The sequence below is a fragment of the Etheostoma cragini genome, chromosome 9, assembly GCF_013103735.1.
Source record: "Etheostoma cragini isolate CJK2018 chromosome 9, CSU_Ecrag_1.0, whole genome shotgun sequence".
NCBI lineage: Eukaryota > Metazoa > Chordata > Actinopteri > Perciformes > Percidae > Etheostoma > Etheostoma cragini.
Window position 1 is genome coordinate 8,537,533 of NC_048415.1, and position 16,551 is coordinate 8,554,083.

The following is a 16,551-nucleotide window of genomic DNA, read 5'->3' on the forward strand; positions in this document are numbered from 1 at the left end:
CACCTCCCCACCACCACTCCCTTTCTGCCCTCCTACTTCTCTCCCTTTCCTTCACTTTCTTTCTATCTCTTTCTCTCTCACATTCTGTCTTTTTGTTTTCCACCAGGTGTCCTCTCTGAAAAGCAAGCTGAAGAAGCAGTCAACAGCAACAGGATGTGGCGTGGCGAGGGCCTTCCTGAGAGTGCAGGCCGCTCTGTTTGGATCCTATCGAGACGCCCTCAGATACAAACCTGTAAGGATCCAGTGGCATTAATCACCACCAGTCATCTTGTGTAAAAACATTGCTGTGTTGTATTGGAGCCTTCTTTCTTAAATCATTTATGTTTTGATATATGCTTGTTTACCATCAAACCTGTAGTGTGATAGATATATCCAGTGTTTGAGCTAACCTATAATGACCTGTAATATGGCTGAACTGCCATTTAAACTCATCTCAGACTTCCCTCTGAGATGACAGCTAAAACACGTATTTCTAACTACTATTTTTAAAACAATGATCCTGATATAAATTGGGTTGCATATATAAAAACGAACACATTGCATGGTCCCTATAAAGGGCACAGATTGTATTGTCATTCACAAGCAGAAATATTAACAGAAGTGCATAAAATATATATTTCTTCGTCAGACTGTGTAGCATGCAGTAGCAATCTCAGTTTGGGTGAGGTGAGTCAAATTTAACTGGAGTCTGGTTAGACTGGGGCAGTTTTGACTGAAGGTAAAAGGTGTGTTTTCAGCTGGAGCGCAGATCTAAGGTGGGCCTGTCTGGCAGTGGCAGTAAAATGTCAGAGGAGCTGAAAAGAGTCAGGACGTTACCTTTGAAGATCCCTTTTAGCCACCTTTGGTGTTTTACTCTCCTTTACTTAGCCCCCCTAACATTTCTTTTCTGGATCTTTTCTTCTTATCAAGTCTGAGTCAGAGCAGAACAGAGTACAGCATGTCCTGTTTGTCAAATAGCAAAGCCTTTGTTCCTTTGGCTTTGAGATTAATTGGACTTTGTGGACTCCCGGAGTCAAGATGCTACATTATTGATGCTGTCTCTCTTTTCTCTGTATACAGACAGTATGCCTCCCCTCTGACAAGCACTGAAACTCACTGCATGTGTGTGTGTTTGTGTGAGCACAACATGCAGTTATTTCTCAGTTCACTCACACCATCTTTTCTTTTAGACAGTAACTGTGTAGTTAACATACATCTGCACAAACACACCTGCTTTCGTGAAGTTACCGATGATGCTCACTGTGTTCTGATATTTGTGGAATATCACGCTGCTCATGATTGTTCTGAGCTGAGGAAAAGATCTTCGCAGACAGAGCTGTGCTGAGCGCTGTGGTTCACAGGCCCATATGCCTCAACAGAAGGAGAGGTGTGGATGTTTGGTTGGAGTCTTGCTGAGTTGTAAATGAAACAATACTGGAAAATGATAATGATTTGAAAAGAAATCAGCTGATTAGAACAGCAGTTCCGTGGTCATCAATTTCAGTTCACGTTGATGCTCTCCCAGGTGCTTTTCACCAGCTCTGAGCACACAACACGTGTGTGGTAAAATGAACCTGAAATAGCAGTTCAAATTAGTTTTTACCACCATTTATGAAGCTAAGTCCTGTGCACATATTCTTTAGGTGTGTGCTCGGTACTATGCAGGGGCAGAAATAGCCGAAATTCTACTCAAGGGGGCATGTATCCAGTTTTATCATCCAACCAGGTGAGTAAGGGAGGTCAGAATACCATCACGTTTCAAAAGTAGTTTAAACTGTTTTAGATATGAAATATTAGGCATTGCATATTCTCATGTATAGCTGGTCAATATAGTGTGTTCACATAAAGACAAGAACACACTGGTCTGGTCTATATCAAATGTGGAATTGGTTTTTGAAAATGAATATTTGTAAAACATTTAGGTATAACTAAAACAAGCGGTGCATATTCAAATACACATATCAAAACAGCTGTATGAAAAAACAGCTCGGTTTGGTTTTATTCAGTCATAAAACAACCTGCTGTACACTTAGCAAACTCATTTTTTTCCACTTTGTTTTTATTTGAATAGGGAAAGATACTTACATTCGTGCAGCAAATCTCCAATGTACAGCATTGCAGCATTTATAGCTATTGCTAATTTCCAATGCCCGTCCCTAGAAGGGCTTTTAAACAGTTATGAAAACAAACATTTAACATTGCCACAATTAAAATACATAAAGAACATGAACATACCTGACACCCACATCTGTAAAATTGAAGCATCAAAGAGGATAATAACCCTTAAAGCTTAAATAACAGTGAGCACCGTTTATTCTAAAGAGTATTTGGAATATCAGTCTTGATTTAAAGAAGCTGTTTCTAGGCATTCAAAAAAAATGGCAATGAATAACAATATTCTGTTATACTATTATATCTACGTGGAACAAGGCTTACACAATAATTAACAAAGCATTTTCTTATGATCTCATTAACAAACAATGCAATCTTGATAATCAAATTAAAATGGTTACACATTTACGCTAAAATAAAACACATAGAAGCACATAGATTTTTGCAGCGTCCACATTTTTTTAACCATCACAGTAATTGATCTTATCATATTCATAGATTTCCTATAAGCTTACTGCAACTTCAGTTCCCCTTAGATCCAAACCTTAATCTATAGAGAACTGACGCCTTGTTCTGGCACGTTGAACACATGTGCTACAAGATAAGATTTTTTTTCTGTATAATTGTTTCTATGTAAAGGCTTCCTTAATTCTTACAAGCTCTTATACAACGCTCATGCATTTCATAGCTTGATGTCCAGCTAACATGAAACACAGATAAACTTGTAGTAGTCTTTATAGATTGTCTTTTTCATGTCTATAAAGTAGGGGCTTCTGTTTTATGTGTTATAAAAATGAGTTTCCTGCTCACACTTACTGTATGGAGGACAGTCCCGTTTGTGTGACACATAAATGATGTGATAACATCAAGTCTTATTTTTTTAAAACCCAAAACACCATTTGACACTGAATGCATGTGTAACGTGTGTATTAACTTCAACATTAAACATGAATTACCATGGCAGTTTAGATTGTAGCAGCCTTGGAAGTGAACAAGTAGTGCTCACTTACCGCTCTGCATTTACTCTAAAATGAGCCTTCCTTTAATGGGGTGTTTGGATTTTCTAAAGTGGGGTTGTATGAGGCACTTATCCTTAATTAATGTATTACCTATGGTAGGTGGCGGTCAGCTTGCCCCCAATTTGGAGAAGTAGAGAGGAGTACCAACAAAAAGAAGCTAAGCAATGTACTGCTGTTCACGCTGCAGTTAACCACTTAAAAAGAAGGCCCACCTAAAAAGAAATGATATCAGTTTAAGTGTATGCCACAGTTAGAACATTTTCACACCTTTACCTTGCTGTCAGACAGCCCTTTCCGACAGGGATCTAAAGCCTTTATATCCATCTGTGCTCTCTTCATAGCCACCAGACTCCTTTTTGACATAAAAAAGTCATTTTACCATTAAGATGTGATGGTCTTACTCTTCCTCGATTGGTTAGTGAGTGTTATTGTGTGACTTTGGGGTTTTAAAGGGTAAGTTCAAATTTTTTAAAAGTACATGATGGCCCTCTCTTTTCATGCAGTTACAATACTGGCCCAACCTCATATTGTGTCTTAAATAAACTTTGTTTCACTAAATCAACTCCATTGGCAACATAGTTAGTTGTTAGTCTCAGCATACTATTCAGTTTTGTTAGCTGCAGAATGATCCAAGGCACGAGCAGCCAGATGGAAACAGCAAAGCTGATTAAACTACAACAAGCTACTTTCAACTCGGCTTTTACGAGAGAATACGCCTTAAAAACTTTTAGTGATGTAAGTGGAGCAGCATTCATGTGATGTAATTTGGGCCATTGGTATCATCCCAGCCCGTCCTCGAGAAAAAAAAAAAGGGGGTTAGTCTCCGGTGTTTTTAAGTTGTTTTTATTTGCCACACTGTGCTCATAGCCTGGAACAGACAAAGCACATTGTTTTACACCAAAAGAATTTAGAGCATCATTGAAATATGTGAGAATTATGTTAATTATGAGAAAAACATGAATTGGAAATGACTGTAGGGCTGCGTGTGATTGGCCTGCAGTGGTTCTGTCGTCATCCTTCATGCATATAGCTCACAGGCCAAAAGACATGATGTAAGAAATAGTAATAATATGATCATTTGTTCATGTGGAGTACTGGGGAGTTTACTGGGTCTTCTGGTCCAGGGGAGATTGTGTGTGCTCTTCCAGGGGAACAGGGGCACTGTTTTCTTTCTTTTTTTTCTTTTAATACTCTTCCTCCTCCTCCTTTTTGATCCTTTCTCTTTCCTTCCTGTCTCTCATTTAGACTAATTTTCTAACTAGTTTTCAGGCTCACTAATGAAGAAATCAGTTGAAATACTTCTTGTTTGTTTGAAGACATTTTACAGTGCATAATGATAATAGACATGAGGTGATTGTCTTAGTGCTGTGAAGCATATTATAAATAACCTTGTTGAGTTTAGACCCCCTGCCTTTCAAGTCACCACAGACATCTGGCTTTGTGTGCTGTGGCTCATTTCGGAACTAAATAAATGTGGAAAAAAAAACACAGATTGGTACAAAGAAAAGTGAACCAAAATGAACAAGTATACTTTGTTTTGATTTTGATTTTTTTGCCAATAATGTCTCTGTGGACTCCTCAGGGGGAGCCAATCACTTTCTGCGAGGAGAGCTTTGTGAACCATCGATCGAGCACCATGAGGAACTTCCTATCCATGGCCGTCAACCTGCAGCTCTTCAAACAGGTACTTGTGTGTGTGTGTTTGTGTGTGTGTGTGTTTGTGTGTCAGTTTCTTTTAACAAGCATTACAAATGAATGGTGTACTGTAATCTGTCTAATTAATTAACTAAATAATTAATTATAATTCTGCTCTGACTTACATAATGCACATCTCTATCATGAATAGAAAAATATGACTAAGTGCTTTTATTGTAAGTTACTCTGTCCTTTCTTGTTAATGTCAGTTTTTTTTTTGGTCAAATTTTTTATTTAGAAGGGGGAAAGTCTTCATTTGCCTCTTGGCAAACTGTTAGCTGAGTAAAGTCAGCATTTAGTATCTTGACAGTTCATAAGTTCAGAGTGAGTAGAAATGGAAAAGACAGAGGTCTGGGATTATGGAGGGTTATTTACCCCTAGAAACTGTTTACTGTAGTTATCTCTCTACACACTTATGTAACGTCTCAATATCTCTGTTTGCTCAATTTTGCCTGGTGTACAAACAAAACCACGATTAGTTCGGCGTGTGTGTGTGTGTGTGTGTGTGTGTGTGTGTGTGTGTGTGTGTGTGTGAGACTGAGAGAGAGCGTGGGCGCAGGTATTCTTTATTCATATGTGGTAAAATAGCCCCCCAAATCCCTTCAGCAATACTAAACTTTGCTGAGCCAGAGTCGAGTGGAGAGACACTTCTGGCTTCTTAGAAAATTTCCTTTCACCCCTTGAATTTTTCTTTGTGCTCTCTGACCCGTGATAGTAGTGTGATTTACCCCCGAGAGTTACAGCACAGTGGCCCTCAATCAGCCTTTTGTTTCTCTGGACACTCTGCCCCATCTATAATTTTCCCAGGCAGAGCAGATAGCGAGCAGCAGTTCAAAGCATCCTCCCGGTCTGGCTCCTGCCTCAGCGGTAGCATTGGGAAACAGGCTCTTATCTCCTCCTCCTCCTCTCCAGCACGGGGGATGGGGTGCGCTTATCTTCTCCACTCCTTTTTTGACTAAAGTGAGAGAGGCCAGCGGTCCGCCCAAGCTCTGCTCTGGCCGTGACCCACATCCGCTCACAAACACGCAAACAATTCTTGACTTGCGAGGCCACACGCATGCACACATTCATTTTTATAAACTTAAGTACACACTCTGGGACTGGAGATGTTTAGATTCTTCTCCAGTAGTACTCCATGTCATGGTATTGATTGTTTTTATACCAATGCGTTATTATTTTTTTGTCCTATTGCACCTATAGTCCAATATATATCTTCAATGCCAGTACATAGCAAATTATTAATAGAACTTTAAGTAGGACTGATGTCTTATTAAAATGCCCCTTAACTAAGAAATATAAATAATATTTGGCCACATACAATGAGTAATAAACTTTGGCTGCTATGCTCAATTCAGAGGAGCTTTATTGGCATGCAAGTTTTCACAACAAGGTTGCCAAAGCATCAAAGTACAATTTGTTCAAATATTTGGACAGTTCAGAATAAACAGTAATATGAACATTAACACAACATCAGTTATGTATTTCTGGCTATGTTGTCATATTTGCTGCAACATTTGTGGAATGTCCATAATATATATATATATATATAATATATATTATGGACATTCCACAAATGTTGCCGACATTACAATAGAAGCAAGGATTATCCTAGCCTGGATGCCAGCCAAATTTGTAAATTTATTATTTTGTTGTAGATTTATTCATTTGGTTAGGACAATGACTTAATCAACATTTTCTGTAAATGTGCGCGTCTTAGCCAGTCAGCTAATTTTTAACTGTAGTCCTACTTAGCATACATGTTTTTATGATGGGAAAAAACTGCTAACCACTGTGCCTCCGTTCTGCCACACGGTCAACATTTGAGGTCGGGAAGTCCAATATGACCACGTCAGGCAAGGATTAACCCTTTACAGTGGCATACTTTTATTGTTGTTGTTTGTTTGTTTTCCCTATTCTCCAGCTGAAGTTAAAAGGTTTTGCCTGGTTTACAAAGGGGATTGACATAGGATAGTGTAAACAAGCAGGTGGGGTTCCTTAATTATCAAGAAACCTGTCAGTAGCGCTAGACTAGACTGAAACTCTTTCTCTCATACAATATATAATTATGTCATTTATTCACTTGGAAACAATTGCCTTTTATAGTGTGGGATTTGTCACTGTTGCCTATATGTCAACAATAATTGGTCAAAGTTGAGCCAAATGCAAACCATATTACTAGACTTGATAGACCACAACACACATTACACACGGTAAAGCACACACGTAATGTTGAGGTGTTACCTGAGTTTGAGGTGTTACCATTTCAGCAGGAAATTGCTTTTCTACAGATGATTTTGTTTTCATTCCTTGTAAAGCAGCTCTTTTGCTTCCCAAGTAATTCGAATCTTTATAAAGAGAACAGCATGGGGCTGTTCAAACAAATTCAGTAAAACATTAGTAATACTTAAGGAGCTGAATGACCTCATGGACAGAGACTATTGTGTGCTGCCATGTCTTTTAAGGCCATCAATTATTTTCAATACCCCTATTAGACATAAAAAGGAAGATGATGGATAAGAACACCTTCTCAATTACTAAAATAGAAACGTTTAATTGTGTGCAGAAATAATAGTCCTAAATTCTTGTGCTTCCTTAAAATATAGACACTAAATATTTTATAAAATAAATATACACATACATACCTCTTAAAATGTAACAGTTTTACCTTCAAGCTTACTTTTCTTGTGTGCTCGGTCCAGCAGCCCATCTATGTTCAGAACAGAACAAGTGGGAGAAGTCTTCTAAAAGTATGCGTGGGGAAAGCCTGTCGACATTAACCTGCTTCCTATCAACCATTCTCAGCTCCTACACATTCACAAGCGCACACGCACACACACACACACACACACACACACACACACACACATATTGTGATAGCAGACACTGATTCAATGAAGTCTCTTTCTTTTATTGACAAAACTAAGCCATACACAGTTTTATTGAGTCTGTAGGGGGAACTTGTAGTCTGATAATTTAGTGCCAGGAGCCTGTATAGACACAGCTGTGCGTCCCATCAATCAATAATCATTCGTCATTCTCGGCGTGTATGACTGCAACAGCCGAGCCATTTATCGAAAGGGGGAAAGGTGTGTCCTTGCAAAATCCAATTATCTGATTGAAAATCTTATTGTGTGTTTTCTCCATCCACTCCATATCAAAGCTGTTACAATGAACTGGAAATTATAACCAATTGGAGTGAAGGATAAAACTAGCTGCATTGTCCAAACAAAGTGTTTTGAAATGCTTTAAATGTATTACTTCTAATGGCTGCTCTTTGCTGGCTCCAAAAACTTAGTTTCTGATAGTTCCAACTTCTTTCTTAAAATGCTAAATATACTGGGGTCCTCATAGCATATTTGAAGTCCTCTTATATGTGTCTGTGCAGCAAGTTTGAGAGTTAACAATTGGTCAAGAGATATTATGGCTTAAAAAGAACAATATATTGATTGACATGCACTGCAGCTTACTGTATGAAGCACTGATAGTTGTTTCCACTTGCTCCTCAGGCCTTCTTTCTTTTGCTAAATTTGGATTTTCATGCTTTAGTAACTAGCAACGATTGCGACAAGCTGTAAACCCAAATTAAGCCTTCAAAACCTTCCCATCAGAAACCCATGAGCGATATGGTTACCGCTACATCCCTGAGTATCTACAGTTTATGATTTAAAATTCCAGTTTTCAAAAATTACATTTCCTTTAAGCTCTTCACATATATCTTTGTAAATGAACCCCTGTGGAGTCTTGATCCCAATTTCCAGCTCAACAATATCCAGAGTTAAAATAAATCTAGAACACTGTGGCCGACCCATGAGGGAGTCAATGTGCTGGTAGCCAGATGGAATGACTCTCCGTCTACGGTCTGCAACTCGAACAGCAACAGGAAACAAAATGACATGTAGACATGAAGAAATGGAGCAGGATTCACCTCCATGTCTGACTTAATTTAATTGTTAATGGAGAAAAGTTGTAAATAAATTTAGTTAAAATTATTTTCTGTTACCGTTAAGAGATTCATTTGGTCTCTCTTTTAAAACAAAGAAAATGAGCCCTTGGTGTGTGTGTGTGTGTGTGTGTGTGTGTGTGTGTGTGTGTGTGTGTGTGTGTGTGTGTGCGTGTGTGTGTGTGTGTGTGTGTGAGAGAGAGAGTGAGAATCATAGTCTGCCATTGTTGAGTAATGTCCAATTAAGGCCCACAGTGAGGCAGGTAATCTGGCCGGGGTATGTGGGGGGGGGGATAAGTGGATGCGTTGGCTAGGTGATGATTTGGGTTGATTATCTGCACTAATTGGGCCAGCTAAGTAGCAGAGCAGTGGTTGAAACCCACAGTCTCACCTCTAATTAAAATGATCTAATGATGAGTCTCCGACTCTTTTGACCAGAGGAGCGGATAGCTGTGTCGGTCGCTAGTTAGCAGGCTGTCCCTGAGGACAAGCGCCCTAAAACAACCTACACTGTTGTTACACTTTGAACACAGTTGCAGAGGTGGGGCGAGGATTGCTACAGTTATCTGAATATAAAGGATTAAAAAGACTAGTGCATCATTTGTTGTTGTCCTTTAAAATACAAAATAGTGCTTTAAAGGTAGGAAGTGTTGATTGGTAATGAATGCAATCATTAGTCAAAATAGATTTTTAGCTTTAAATCCAAATGCTATATATATACTAATTATTTTGAAAGACACTATAACTGGTTGTTAGCTGCTTTCCCTCCTACCTTTAAACTCTGCAGTTAAAACGTTACTGCAGATATTCCTTTTAAGCTTTACACACAAACTGGTAGAAAGTTAGTTTTTTAGGACTTTAGCAGACTTTTGGCCCCACATCTTGAAAATGAAAGAAAAGTACTTTATGGCAGTTACGTGTTTTTTTTTTTGTTACACCAGAACCTTGCCAATATTAGCCCAAGGATTTGGAAGGTATTATATCCACACAGTGATTTGCTGATATTATAAGCCATGGGACAGGGAACTAACAGAAACTTTGGGTTCAATGTGGTTGGATTTAGCTAATAGAAAACAGTGCAGCATATGTGTGACAGAGTGATCTACATTCACATAATTGTTTTAAAAGATTTTCTTCATGTTCAGTATTCAGGAAGATGATATACGGTTAGAGCAGTTTTCTCCTGCAAGTAGTACAATCCAACTGTCAGTCACATAACTGAGCCTGTAAACTGCTCGGAGCTCTCATGATAAGCCAAAATAATAACGAATGTGTCTTTTTTTTTTAATACATTTTATACGCCTTCCCTTGTCATCACTGCTTTTATTTTGTCACGACCCTTAAAAACTAGCTATTTCTCATGCTCATCTAAAGAATGCTGATATTTTTGTTGTAATCACAAATATCAGGGAATGTGTGTGTCAATGAATGTGTGTGATTGCTTGTGTAACATATATACTTAAGTTTGTGACTGTGCTCTTGAAATGTGTAGCTGTCTTGGCTGTAAGGTCCATATTTATGAGATGGAGTTTTATGTGCTTCATGTTACAAAGAGAGGAAATGAAACTTCCTCATGTCTCAGACAGTGTGCAGCATGTAGTCTGCTGCACTAATCCCTCACCTGCTCCACATTACCAAATCCCTATTACCTGCAACCCACCTAATCTTGGGATGTAGTTTCTGTCAGGTAGGATTAATAACACCCCACTGTTGCACTGAGTGTTTAAATATGTGTGTATGTGTTTTGTATCTGTTTAAGTGTGCCCACCCCCACCCCCTTTCTTATTAAGCACATTGTAATTTATGTTTGTAGTTCATCGACGGACGGCTGGCCAAATTGAATGCAGGCCGCGGCTTCTCCGACGTGTTTGAAGAAGAGATCACAGAGGGGGGCTTCTGTGGAAGTGAGTAGTGCTAAGACCTGTCTATCAATTAGCAACATTATATTTATTTGCCATATTTCATGCAATAGACTGTAGTTATTGCGCTATAGTAAGACACAAAAGGAGTTCATAAAGTTCATCAAGTTTTGCAAAAGGCAATAAGAGCCTAAAATGTTACTCTCTAAAAAAAAAAAAAAAAAAACTAAAACAATAGTATGTACAAAAGGTCTTTTAACACAATGATAAACTGACTAAAAGAAATATGGTAACTAAACATATACTGTCGTGTGCTTGTATTTGTTTTATAACATTTTTAATTTTGAAACATTTCTGGTCCTAAACTGGTTATTGTTTAAGCCATTTATGAACAGCTGTTGTTTAATTTCTCATGAACATACCCGTGAGGCTGTGACCGTGTAAGTCCCTTTGAATGCTAATGCAATAATGGACTCGTTTGTCTCTGGAAGAACAGAATTTAGTTTTGATTGATTAAAAATTACATCATCATGCTTTAAAGTGACTCTTGGCCATTATAAAATCTGTAAAAAAAAAAATAAAAAAAATAAAACTCCACCTGTCATGTTGCATTGCTTCATATTATTATATTTGACATGCATCTTGACTGTCATTTGGAGCAAATGATTTTTTATTGAAACTGATACGAAGGTAACTTGTAAATCTTATTGAATATGGCTAAAGAAGATTGATGAAAGAATACGTAAAGTTTTGGCAGGATTGAGCATTTTTACTGTACATGTGGAGACTCTGCAGGAGACGTCAGAAGTTTGAAATCCCACAGGAATGCTCAGACAAATTATATCGTCTTAATCACAACACTTCAGGTTTCAGTCGTATTTACACAACAAAAAGAAAGAAATGGCATCCAGATGTTGCAGCTACAGTATCCATCATATTATTGGGCGTATTAATTCTGATCCTGCTCCAGACTCACACTGTCATCTGTAATTCTGTCCTCTAAACCTTTGAGAGCCCTGGACACCTTAATGTCGAAGCAAATCTCCTCTTTAAATAGTTCTCTATTTTGATCTAACAACTCCTTTCTATCCTTTCTATCATTCTATACTAATACTAATTTTACATTCTCAGTAATTATCCTACTTATCTGTTATTATTTATTAATTGACGAAAGGGACAACCACAAACAATTCCAAGAACTTGTAGTACAATAAAATGTTTTTATATTTTTTGAATTTTTTTAAACAATCAGCTATGACTATAAAGACTGTCACAGTGTAATATGCATGGTTACCTTTGCTTTGCAATATTGAGTGCAAAATGATTAATTCATATTCTCTGTTTTATACATCCCTCCAGGTAATTCAAGGTCTTACCAGCAATGGATGCATACTGTGAAGGTACTCACAGAATGTCCTTCATATCATACCTAAATGCTTTTATCTATGGCTTTTTTATGTTTCACTCATTTCATTCCAGAGTTATATTTAATTGAAAGTATGATTGACACGACTCAGTGTTTGAAGTCCTGGTGTTGCCTTTGGAATGAAGGGGCTGCCTGAATGTACAGATCCAGCTTGAGTGGGGTTTGGTGTGTGAAGCGGCGCATGCAGCAGGACAGTGGAGACAGACAGGGAGAGAGACCGAAGTGATTTGACGTGACAAGACGTCCTCCGACATGACATGTTGATCTGGCAGCAAACACAGGCGTTACTCCGCTGAACCGACCCAAGAACATATATCTCTCCCTCCTTCTTCATCTCCTGTCTCTTTCTCCTTCTCTTTTCCTTCCCTTATCTATCTCTCTTTATCTGCCTCTCTCTCCCTCTTTTCATCTCTGTCACAGCCCCCCGTCTCCCTCCTTCTCTCTCTCTTTCTCTCAATAAGTATCTCTCCCTCACCCTCCCTCTCTCCCCACGCCATCAGCAAAGGCTGAATTAGTTCTCTAGAGTGCTCTTCAAAGGTTTGTTAAAGTTCACATTTCCTGACTGACAGGGATCTATAAGAGGGGCCTTCACCTCGGCCTCTCTCCTCCTCTCCCTGTGCCGTCTTCTGAAACGCTGTCTGCCATTTACTCTGTTTAGCCGTTTAGCTGGTGCTTTGTGGTTACACTAAAGACCAAACAAAGGAAAAGTGTGAGATGCCAAAGTAGAGATGCAGCAACTTTGAGAGAGAAAAGAAGACAGGCACAGAGAGATTTTGGGTCCCATAATGTCAGTCTGCACAACTCAAAGTAGAAATCAATCACGCACGGTCCCTTCCATCACAGCTTTAGGCTGCTTCTAAATAAAAACCTCCTGAATCCTTTGAATCATGCAGTTTATTGTGGCTCAGCGATTTCATACTTTGCCTGGTGTCACCATTTGAATGCTGATGTTGGATTACAATACTATTTACAGCTGCACAGGGAGGTTGTGTTTGATATTGAAAATGAGTCCCTTGTGGCAACAATGATGTGGTAGAAATAATTATGGTATTGATAAGGATACTGTGCGTCACACTAGGACAAATGGATGGAAAAACCAAACTGATTGTAAAAGCATTTCAGCTTGCTCTGAGTCATTCATGTTGAAATGTGATAAGATCACTACAGTATGCTTGCATGCTGTGTGCCTTACATGAATATTTAATAGAAATTAAAAAAAGAAATTTGAATGTGTGGAAACTCACACAAAATGCCTCTAAGTGACTTACTAATAATTTTCTGTGTCTATTACAGAGAGGAGGAGCACTCATCAACACAGCTGTGACTAAAGTACGTTCTTTTACAAACAGTCCAATGAATTTAGCTCAATGCACTCTTTTACTATATATGTACATCACTTAAAACATCAAGTCCTGAAAATCTCTGTTTTGTGAAAATTAATCATACGTCAAATTTTGTTTTTTTTAAACTGTCAAAATGAGAGTGTTGTTCAGGATAAGTCTGTGTTTGAAGAGTGGTGCCTTGTGGTTATGTGCTGTGCAATAGGTGGTCAGGGTGCCCTTTCATGTTATCGCCTCCTGTTAGTCTGGGAGGCTCTCTTATCCCGCCTTTTGTCTTCGTGTTTTTGCCACAGGGATGAAAGCATTTCTTGATGTTACATGAAACCAGGACAGAATCTTAATGCAACATGTTTTGATTAATAATCCGTGTGTGTTGTTTTTCCTCCTAGGCCAAGAGTCATGCCAAAAGGGGCATCCGGGACATTAAGGGCAGACTTAAAGCAAGGGTGAGCAGCCCGGATCTTCACACCTCTCTGACACACATGCACAGGCTCGCAGAAACATGTGTGCACACATAATGCTGTTCTGTGACACACAGATACAAAAGACACACACCCCCTTCATAGAAACAGACAGGAAGGCTGCTTTACATGGAGTGTGTGATTCTGATGCTGGGCCTTTTAATGACTGTTGAAGCCTGCTTAGCGCTTTGTTCAGGGCTGTACATTTTTAACCAACGCCCCTCTGGCTATGGCCTGTCATGTCATCCAGCCCCGGCCCCTCTTTCTCTTTTATTGTCTGCATATTTCATCAGTGAGTCTGTGATTTCCTCAAAGCTAATGTAACAAGGTGTATGTTTCCATAAGCCTGATGGATTTGATAAGGCAATAGCAGTTTGATCTGTCAGTGGGAAACTGAGCAGATAGGGCACTGATGATGAACATGAGGTGTACGCGGTGTTCTGCAGTGTGTGTGCACGCGTGTGTGCACACAAATCCACACAGCAGGGGCACACAGAGGTGTTGAAATCTATTTGATTTTGGGTTAAATAGATTTCCTGTGCGTTCATAAATTGATTCCGAAATAACGGGATCACACTTAATCTGCAGTGCCTTTATGTTGCTGCCAGCCACAAATGTATACACACATTACTTTACAGCACAAATATAAACTCATCAGTGTTGGTTACCTTGAATATAATTGTTAAAACCTTTTAGATTATGTTTTAAAGGATAATGGTTTTAATTTTCAATAAATGTGGTGTTATGAAATATCCCATTACTTCTTCTCTTGATGTTTTCTGACTTCAATAGCATGTCCATGACTCTGAGACCCAAACTCATTTGGTCCTGCTGAGGACTTAAATCTTTAAAGACAGGTCATTAGTATATACTTTAATTTTTAATAACCCTTTTTGATTTGATTTGATGAAACAGGTAAACTACAGTGCCTGTGTCCATCATATCATCAAATGCAGCAGTGTGGCTCATTGATATGTTCCATATTTTTTGAACAACACCTTTGAATTTATGGCACAGATGAATGAGCTCAGGCTTTAAACACACAATATTTGTTAGTATGATCAGTTAATCATTTCATGGGATTTGTTGGCCGTAAAAAAACAAAGCCATACACCTCAAGACATGGCAACAGACAGGACAAAGAGCATCATTGCTTTAGTTCAGTAATCTCTTACATTCTTTTGCTTATAATGAATTATCTTAAACTGAGGGAGTAATACATTGAATGTGTTGTGGTGTGGTTCTTTCACATAAATGCAAATAAACTTTATTCTCCATTTATTTTAGTCATTTTTCTTCATTTAGAACACAAATCATCTAAGATTTACATACACCATTTCTCTTTCAGGAAGAAGAAGAAGAGGGGATGATGGTCTGTGCCGGGTCTCCCACCAGCACCAAGAGCCTGTCTCCACGGAGACTGCAGAAAATGAGACGAGTATGACACACAAACACACACACACACACACACACACACACACACACACACACACACACACATATGAACATCAGTAAATAAGTACATATACACTGACTGATCAAACCGGAGCCCAGTTTTGGCTTGGCGACATGGATGCAGTCTTCCATTTATTCGCACTTTCCATCTACTTTTTGCTCTCATTTTTTTTCCTTCTCGCCATCCCCACTCTCTTTTCTATCATCTCCATCCTTTCTCCCCCTGCTTTCTCTCTCTTGTAAAAGCTCTTGAAAGTACAGTAGTTTGTCAGTGTGCCAAATGTAATGATAAGCATTTTTTTTCTTACAACGCACTCATGTTGTACATTCAGTATTTTTCTCTGAACAGCATGGACAGTAGAAGCAACTCATCTGCAGGTCAGCATTTCCTCTGAAGAATTTGCTTGTGCACCATAAGTGGATAGCACATTTTTTTCTTTCTTTCTTTGTTGTGTGCAGAGCTGGCATACTATGTGGAAGCACATGTATGCTCACAAAATACACATTCATCACTACATGTTTAAAGGTAAAAACATTAGAAAATAAAAAGATTTTATTGAAAATGTGCACATATAGTTATTGGTACAGGAAGTTTAGTTTCATGTTATTAAAATTGCACGTTTCTGTACAGTATTAAACACATGCATACATTCTCAGGTTACTAGTTACTGTATATCTCTCACCTTATATCTCTGTACTCACAGCTGGAGCTTTTCCATTTCTTATTGTTAAATGAAGTAATGACAAGTGGACTCCCAATTCTATCTATTAAAAAAAAGAATCTTGCATGCACACACTGACATTTTGGTCACAGTCATGCAAGAGTGTGATTAGTAGAGGTTGTGCAGCCTTTAATTAGCATTGTGTGTGTGCGAGTGTGTGTGTGTGTGAGATGAGGCTGGAAAGTCTTAGTACAGAGGAAGGTGTGACGGCCAGGGAGAGGAGAGGAACGGCAATTAGGGCTTTTTTTTTAAAGGCCTCCTTGGACACCCTCCCCCCTTCTAGTGCACACACAAAGATGGGCCAACCCAACACACACACAGATTAACAGTTAACAAGCAATTGATGTGCACACACACCCACAAACACACATATATACACCGCATCAACAATATACACACTCTCACCCCCTGTCCCTGCTATTGAGGCCTGTTCATTGCCACAGTAACGGGTCCCTGGAGACCACTGCAGGAGGGACACACAGAACACAGGATAGCATTTCCCACAGCAACGTGTGTGTGTGTGTGTGTGTGTGTGTGTGTGTG

General features: G+C 38.8%; 1 protein-coding gene across 6 annotated transcripts in view; it reads left to right on the plus strand.

Annotated features, from left to right (window-relative positions):
• Positions 1–16,551, plus strand: part of dennd1b (DENN/MADD domain containing 1B) — a 108,411-nt gene that overhangs the window by 79,469 nt on the left and 12,391 nt on the right. For 4 of the 6 annotated variants that reach the window (XM_034881195.1, XM_034881198.1, XM_034881197.1 and 1 more), the window contains 7 exons: positions 107–232; positions 4,693–4,794; positions 10,559–10,649; positions 11,964–12,004; positions 13,324–13,359; positions 13,760–13,816; positions 15,180–15,269. In XM_034881195.1, the coding sequence (XP_034737086.1) occupies positions 107–232; positions 4,693–4,794; positions 10,559–10,649; positions 11,964–12,004; positions 13,324–13,359; positions 13,760–13,816; positions 15,180–15,269 (543 nt within the window). The remainder of the gene's footprint in view (positions 1–106; positions 233–4,692; positions 4,795–10,558; positions 10,650–11,963; positions 12,005–13,323; positions 13,360–13,759; positions 13,817–15,179; positions 15,270–16,551) is intronic. The other 2 variants (XM_034881196.1, XM_034881200.1) reach the window with 2 other exon arrangements.